Source organism: Salmo salar, chromosome 21 (genome assembly GCF_965601325.2).
Source record: "Salmo salar chromosome 21, fSalSal1, whole genome shotgun sequence".
NCBI classification, from domain to species: domain Eukaryota; kingdom Metazoa; phylum Chordata; class Actinopteri; order Salmoniformes; family Salmonidae; genus Salmo; species Salmo salar.
This window is the reverse complement of record NC_138311.1, coordinates 48,136,782-48,145,103: the sequence shown is the minus strand read 5'-3', so window position 1 is coordinate 48,145,103 and position 8,322 is coordinate 48,136,782. Positions and strand designations below refer to the sequence as shown.

Below are 8,322 nucleotides of genomic sequence, written 5' to 3'. Positions count from 1 at the left end.
AGTGGTGGCAGGTAGCCTAGCGGCTAGAGAGTAGTGGTGGCAGGTAGCCTAGCGGTTAGAGTAGTGGTGGCAGGTAGCCTAGCGGTTAGAGAGTAGTGGTGGCAGGTAGCCTAGCGGTTAGAGAGTAGTGGTGGAAGGTTGCCTAGCTGGTAGGAGCGTTGACCCAGTAGCCGAAAGATCGCTGGTTTGAATACCTGAGCCGACTAAGTGAAAAATCTGGCGATGTGCCATTTGAGCAAGGTGTTTAAATCCTAATTGCTCCTCTACGTCCCTCGCTAAATGACTAAAATGTAGTTGATTGGATTACTAAGAACTCAAAGGTTGTTTAAAAGCCATGAGATCTGTACAATTTAAAACCACAAAATGTACCAATGTAATGTAACTTTATATGTTTATTCCAAATTAGACCAGTTCATTTGTTAGAAATGGGCTCTAAAACAGGGACCTGGCTATTATCAATATATTTATATTATACCCATCTGTGGTTTCATACAGATGTAGGATCTTCATTTGAGCCAGTTTGCTACAACAGGAAAATAATCCTGCAGCAACAGGAAATGTGGATTTTAATGAATGGACATTTTTGTAGGGGTTGATACATTTGTCGTTAGGGCAAATCAAGTCTGACATTTCAAAGTGGAAATTACACACTTTAGAAGACTTTTTAAAAGTCAAATACATTAGAAGTTTGCATTTCCTGCTGTGCAGAAAAAATTATCAATAACAAAAGAGTGATCAAGATCCTACATCTGCAAGAGACAACACTATTACTATGCTACTATACTGAACAAAAATATAAACGCAACACGTAAATTATTGGTCCCATGTTTTATGAGCTGGAATAAAAAATAACAGAAATGTCCCATACACACAAACAGCTTATTTATTTCAAATGTTGTGCACAAATCTTTGAGGAAAGGGGGATACCTAGTCAGTTGTCCAACTGAATGTATTCAACTGAAATGTGTGTTCCGCATTTAACCCAACCCCTCTGAATCAGAGAGGTGCGGGGCGCTGCCATAATCGACATCCACGTCTTCGGCACCCGGGGAACAGTGGTTTAACTGCCTTGCTCAGGGGCAGATACATTTTTTGTTAGGGCAAATCAAGTCAGAATTATGTAAGTGGCAATTACAAACATTAGGAGCCTTTTTAAAACTCAAATACACTATGAGTTTGCATTTCGTGCTGTTTAGGAAAATTCTCAACAACAAAAGAGTGATCAAAATAAGATCCTCCATTTATATGAGTGTTTCCCTTTGTACAACCAGCCATTTCTAATCACAGAATACTTCTGTTCTGCTTCCAAGACAACCCCGCCTGCCCCAACCAACCCATTCCAGCGCACGCACGCACACACGCACGCACGCACCCCCCACGCACGCACGCACGCACGCACGCACGCACGCACGCACACACACACACACACACCACGCACGCACGCACGCACGCACACACACACACACACACACACACACACACACACACACACACACACACACACACACACACACACAATGCAGGAAGCTTGAGTATCACATACTGTATACCTTCAGAGAAATGTTGAAAAGAGCTATGAAAACTGAGAACCACAAGGGACAAGGACAAAGAGAGTCACAGCGTCTGGTTTCTAAGTAGTGGTTACTAAGAACTGGCCACAAAAGCAAAAGGGAGGTTTACAAATAGAGCAGCTTCCAAAGTGATAATAGCGATTAATTGTTGTATAAAGATTCTATTCAGTTCATTTTTTACAGATGCTTTACAATGATTGATATGTGTGCTAGTCTAATGCCCCTTCTAGTATGGTACAGCTATTATCTCAGAGGATTGTGTTGTTTACACAGACAGTCTCTCTGCTCCTTTGGTGATGTTGTTGTGGGTTTCACTTGTTCAAAGAAATCTATTGCCATCAGGGTTTGCATGTCTGATAACATGATGACATCAAAGGGAGATGACTGGTAGCGTTAAATTTACATGTGCTTGTTTATTTGTGTATAAACCAGCAGGCTCTCTGGGGTTTGAATAACTTCAAGCCCATATGAGACCATTTTTGTGTTGCCATTGGGATTGGTTTCTTTGATGTCTTCCAAGCCATGTCAAGATCTGTTGAAGTGAATGCAGGATGGCCATAAATTCAAAGGAGTAATCTGGTTGGGTTTATTAAAGATATACATGTGACATGCAACAATTTCAAAGATTTTACTGAGTTACAGTTCATATAAGGAAATCAGCCAATTTAAGTAAATGTATTAGACCCTAATCTATGGATTTCACATGACTGGGCAGGGGTGCAGCCACGGGTGGGCCTTGGAGGGCATAGACCCACTCACTGGGGAGCTAGGCCCAGCCAATCAGAATGAGTTGTTCTACACAAAAGGGCTTTATTAGAGACATAAATACTCCTCGGGACCCCCTCAGACGATCCCGCAGGTGAAGAAGCCAGATGTGGAGGTTCTGGGTTGGCGTGGTTACACGTGGTCTGCGCTTGTGTGGCAGGAAGGACATACTGCCAAATTCTCTAAACTACATTGGAGGCAGCTTATGTTAGTGAAATTAACATTACATTTTCTGGCAACAGCTCTGGTGTACATTCCTGCAGTCAGCATGCCAATTGCACACGCCCTCAAAACTTGTAAACAAATTTGTGCACAACATTTGAGAGATGTATGTTTTTTGTGGCATTGAACATTTCTGGGATCTTTTATTCCAGCTCATGAAACATGGGACCAACACTTTACGTGTTGCGTTTATATAGTGTTGTTCCTTGCAGATGTAGGATCTTGATCGCTCTTTTGTTATTCATAATTTTTTCTGCAAAGCAGGAAATGCACATTTGTAATGTATTTGACTTTTAAAAAGGCTTCTAAAGTGTGTAATTTCCACTTTGAAATGTCAGACTTGATTTGCCCTAACGACAAATGAATCAACCCCTACAAAAATGTTCATTCATTAAAATCCACATAATAATTCACATTTTCTGTTGCTGCAGGATTATTTTCCTGCTGTAGCAAACCGGTTCAAATAAAGATCCTACATCTTTAGTATTGTTTCTCTTTACATTAATATCTCTCAGAACATGTTGTGACCTCAATTTATTTGCTTATTATTAATATATGTGCATGTTAGAATGTTTTACTTTTATTAATTAATACAAACAATATTCTCAACGATTTTGATTTGGGGAAAATGTAGCACACATTGAGGTAAGCGATACACTGGCAGGAATGGTACAAATATCAGCGATGGCATTGTATACTGAAGAGAACAAGGAACAGACACAGGAAGAGGAAGAGCATCCAGCGCAGTACTCTCCATACTTTCCACACCAGATCATCTTGATCCAAGGACACTGTCACACTGTAGATATAGAGTCAGCTGAGGGTGAACCACATTGAAATGTAACAAATGAAGAGTAATCTAGCCATTCATAGGTAAGCAGGTCTGTGCAACTTTTACTATACAGTTCGGGGCTGCCCAATTTCGGTCCTGGAGGGCCGAAAATACTTCTGCTTTTTGTTTCTACCTGATTAGAAGGAGAGGATGAAAACCAGAAGTGTTCCTGCGCTCAGGGATCGGAATTGGGCAGCCCTGATATAGTTACTTTGTGCATTCTGATGTTTTAGATTATTGAGCGAACATCCCCTGCGTTCATATGTACATTATGCGAAAACAGCATTCCACAATGTGTCGACAATTTACAATAAATTTGTAGCCTTATTTACTAAGCTATGTTTACCTTGTTGAATTGCTTGTAGCAGATATGAGACTTGTTGTTTGAGTCATACAAGGTGTGGACCGTGTTGTTGTCTCAAGATGAGGTAACGTTGTTGGGGAAGTTGAGGTCTCGTTGTACTGTTCAGTGGTTTCTGGTTTGAGCCGAGGTACAAGCCCTGCAGGAAACAGCAACTCACACAGCAACTCATAACGGACATAGCATAAAAAGTAATGATATGAAACAACAGGTTTCTTTAGAAACATTTGTAAGCAGTGATTTCACTAATAGCAATTGATCATTGGTAAATGCAATGTTATATTAAATTCCTCAGAGGAAAATAAAAACTGTAAGCAACAACTTCAGCTACATACAGTACTTACACTCAGAGACAGTCAGCTGAAGACGAAATGCCAAAGTTCTGCTGGCTCTTTCAATTGCACACCAGTACCAGCCACTGTCCTCGGCTGTTGCTCCTTTCATACTGACTGTGAATAACCCAAGGTTTTTATCATCCAATATCTGAACATCACTGGTCAGATATTTAGGATGATCAGATCGAATGATAACTGTGCAGAAGTACCAGTGATAACCCCTGCACCAGAATTTGACCTTGTCCCTGTTGAACTGGTGATACTGGCAGGAGATGTGGACCGTTTCACCAACTGCACTCTTCACCTCTGAGGGTCCGGAGAGGGATGAGGCTGCTAAAGGAAATCACAAACAAGCACATGCATTAAACAATGTGTCTTCATTTAACAGTGATTAAACATTTATAGTAAATTATTTAAAACAACATACCTGTTAGTAAACATAAGATGATGAGATTGATCCAAATCTTAGTAGTCATCTTTCTGCTTAAACTCAATCTTTATCTGAAATCTATGACTTTAAAGGTTATGGAAATGGAAACTTTGTTTGTGGTGACTGGTGAAAGCGTTCAGACTGGGCTGTGAGGTCCACCCCTTCCTGTACCTGCTCTCTCTGTCTATTGGGCAGTTCCACACCAGGATACCCAAAATATTTTTGCGCCATCTCAGGTTGTTCTGGCAATTCAAACATAGAAACTTAATTGGGTGGAAGGACGTTTGACATGCTTTATACAATTGTATCATAAACAATATTTGAGAAAATCATGATGAAAGTGGCCATTTTAGGCCCTTTTTAGACCTATACATGCCTCCTGTAAGACCTTATGGTCTGTGAAACATACATGATACAGACATCATTGTGCTGTCATCAGAATGAATGAGAACAGAACAAACCAGTGGAACTAAGTAGTAGGCCTAATAAATAAAAAACAAGCGCCGCCAGGAAAATGGCTCCACCGTAAACTCCACCTCCGACTGTTCCTGATGATCTTGGAACAGAGGACCCAGCCCAGGTTAGCCTAGAATCCTACCCTAGCTGCAGATTTTCTTTCCAAAAACGTTCTGGAGATATGTACTTACATAAGGTCATCGTTTGCTTGGAGCTGGTGCTGGTTCTTCAAATCCTTTGGTACTATCAATAACATTCTTCCAGTTAGAATACCCAGCTTGGGTGAAGGCCTTCTTTGCATTAGTATTGGACCCAACACTGAACTTTCGACATGGGAAACAAAATGCTGCATTTGCAATAACTGAGAATTCCAGCCACTCTCTTCCTATGAATCAGATCAAATCAAATGAAATTGTATTTCTCACATGCGCCAAATACAACAGGTGAAGGACTTACCTATCTATGACTTGGGTGACTGGAGTCTTTGACAATTTTTTGGGCCTTCCTCTGACACCGCCTAGTATATAGGTCCTGGGTGGCAGGAAGCTAGGCCCCAGTTATTTACTGGGCCGTACGCACTACACTCTGTAGTGCATTACAGTCAGATGCAGAGAGGTTCCATACCAGGCGGTGATGCAACCGGTCAGGATGCTCTCGATGGTGCAGCTGTAGAACTTTTTGACGATCTGGTGACACATGCCACATCTTTTCAGTCTCCTGAGGGGGAAAGGGGGGGGGGGGGGGGGTGTTGTACCCTCTTTACAACTGTCTTGGTGTGTTTGGACCATGACAGTTCATTGGTGATGAGGACACCGAGGGGCCCCAATGTTGAGGATCAGAGTGGCAGTGGATGTATCTGGATGTTTTGTTGCCTACCCTGACCACCTGGGGGTGGCCTGTCAGGAAGTCCAGGATCCAGTTGCAGAGGGAGGTGTTTAGTCCCAGGGTCCTTAACCTCTATGGGCTAGGTGGCACGTCACCGTCCCACTCTATTCAACAGCCAGTGGAAGAGCGTGGCGCGAAATACAAAACCTAAAAAATGCAATAATTTCAATTTTTCAAACATATGACTATTTTTCACCATTTTAAAGACAAGACTCTCGTTATCCTCTCTAGGGAAGGGGGCAGTATTTGCACGGCCGGATAAAAAACGTACCCGATTTAATCTGGTTATTACTACTGCCCAGAAACTAGAATATGCATATAATTGTTTGATTTGGATAGAAAACACCCTAAAGTTTCTAAAACTGTTTGAATGGTGTCTGTGAGTATAACAGAACTCATATGGCAGGCAAAAACCTGAGAAGATTCCAAACAGGAAGCGCCCTCTCTGACAATTTCTTGGCCTTCTACACTCTCTTTATTGAAAACTGAGGATCTCTGCTGTAACGTGACACTTCCTACGGCTCCCATAGGCTCTCAGAAGGCGGCAGAACGTTGAATGATGACTTTGCAGGCCATGGCTGAAAAACAGTAGCGCATTTGGTAAGTGGTCGATCTGAGAACAATGAGACGGGGGCGCGCGTGCACGTGAAGAGTCAATTTTAGATTTTCAGTCTTTGAACGAAAACAGGGTTTCCCGGTCGGAATATTATCGCTTTTTTACGAGAAAAATCGCATAAAAATTGATTTTAAACAGAGGTTGACATGCTTCGAAGTACAGTAATGGAATATTTAGAATTTTTTTGTCACGATACTTCGGATAGTGTCTTGAACGTACGAACAAAACAGAGGATATTTGAACATAACTATGGATTATTTTGTACCAAACCAACATTTGTTATTGAAGTAGAAGTCCTGGGAGTGCATTCTGACGAAGAACAGCAAAGGTAATCACATTTTTCTTATTGTAAATCTGAGTTTGGTGAGTGCCAAACTTGGTGGGTGTCAAAATAGCTAGCCCGTGATGGCGAGCTATCTACTCAGAATATTGCAAAATGTGCTTTTGCCGAAAAGCTATTTTAAAATCGGACATAGCGATTGCATAAAGGAGTTCTGTATCTATAATTCTTAAAATAATTGTTATGTTTTTTGTGAACGTTTATCGTGAGTAATTTAGTAAATTCACCGGAAGTTTGCGCTGGGTATGCTAGTTCTGAACGTCACATGCTAATGTAAAAAGCTGGTTTTTGATATAAATATGAACTTGATTGAGCAAAACATGCATGTATTGTATAACATAATGTTCTAGGAGTGTCATCTGATGCAAATCATCAAAGGTTAGTGCTGCATTTAGCTGTGGTTTGGGTTTATGTGACATTATATGCTAGCTTGAAAAATGGGTGTCTGATTATTTCTGGCTGGGTACTCTGCTGACATAATCTAATGTTTTGCTTTCGTTGTAAAGCCTTTTTGAAATCGGACAGTGTGGTCTTGTATTGAAGCTTTGGCTGTTTGATGGTTCATCTGAGGGCATAGCAGGATTTCTTATAAGTGTCCGGATTAGTGTCCCGCTCATTGAAAGCGGCAGCTCCAGCCTTTAGCTCGGTGCAGATGTTGCCTGTAATCCATGGCTTCTTTTTGGGAAATGTACGTGTGGTCACTGTGGGGACGACGTCGTCGATGCGCTTATTAATGAAGCCAGTGACTGAGGTGGTGTACTGCTTAAGAATCCCGGAACGTACTCTTGTCTGTGCTAGCAAAACAGTCCTGTAGCGTAGCATCCGCATCATCTGACCACTTCCGTATTGAGCGAGTCACTGGTACTTCTTGCTTTAGTTTTTGCTTGTAAGCAGGAATCAGGAGGATAGAATTATGGTCAGATTTGCCAAATTGAGGGCAAGGGAGAGCTTTGTATGTGTCTCACTGTGTGCTATTAAATGAATGTTTTTAGACAGACAGCTAGTCAGCTAGGTAGGATTCTAGGCTAACCTGGGCTGGCTCCTCTGTTCCAAGTTCATCAGGAACTGTCGGAGGTGGAGGTGGCTGTGGAGCCATACGCTGCCAGGATAATGGTATTTCTGAATTATATTTCTGAATCAAGACATTCTCCATAGACATACTCCATATGTTAGAGCACACTATAAGGAGTATAATTACATCAAGATGTAGGAAAAATGGCCACTTTCATCAACAAAAATATTTTGATACAAATGCAAAAAAAACATGTCAAACGTCCTTCCTCCCAATGAAGTTTCTGTGAGAATTTCCAGAACAATAGGAGATACCAAAAATATTTTTGGGCTATCCTGGTGTGGAATCACCCTATTCTCAGAAACCCCAACAAGGAGAGGAATTCATAGCAGAAACTGAGGGGGCAGACAGATATTTTGCCCATTTAAAATGATTAACACTGTTAAGACTATAAAACTGATTAATGCTGTGCCCCAGGGGACAGACAGAGCTCATGC

The 8,322-nt window shown here is 41.5% G+C and overlaps 1 protein-coding gene across 2 annotated transcripts; it reads right to left on the bottom strand.

The window, feature by feature from the left end:
- Window positions 1-2,144: 2,144 nt before the first annotated feature.
- On the bottom strand, window positions 2,145-4,651 carry clm8 (CMRF35-like molecule 8). Of its 2 annotated transcripts, NM_001140890.1 has the most exon segments (5): window positions 2,145-2,274; window positions 2,973-3,357; window positions 3,737-3,890; window positions 4,096-4,416; window positions 4,514-4,637. In NM_001140890.1, coding segments are annotated over 4 exon segments (645 nt in total). In that variant the 5' UTR covers window positions 4,563-4,637; the 3' UTR covers window positions 2,145-2,274; window positions 2,973-3,236.
- Window positions 4,652-8,322: the final 3,671 nt, after the last annotated feature.

What these genes read in the sequence shown, in the direction of transcription:
- clm8 (XM_014165526.3), bottom strand. Translation starts at nt 4,562, where the DNA reads ATGACTACTAAGATTTGGATCAATCTCATCATCTTATGTTTACTAACA. An exon ending in TCAGCTGACTGTCTCTGAGT is followed by an intron (nt 3,891 to 4,095) that starts GTAAGTACTGTA and finishes TGTTTCCTGCAG; the next exon opens with GGCTTGTACCTCGGCTCAAA. An exon ending in GCTACAAGCAATTCAACAAG is followed by an intron (nt 3,358 to 3,736) that starts GTAAACATAGCT and finishes CTATATCTACAG; the next exon opens with TGTGACAGTGTCCTTGGATC.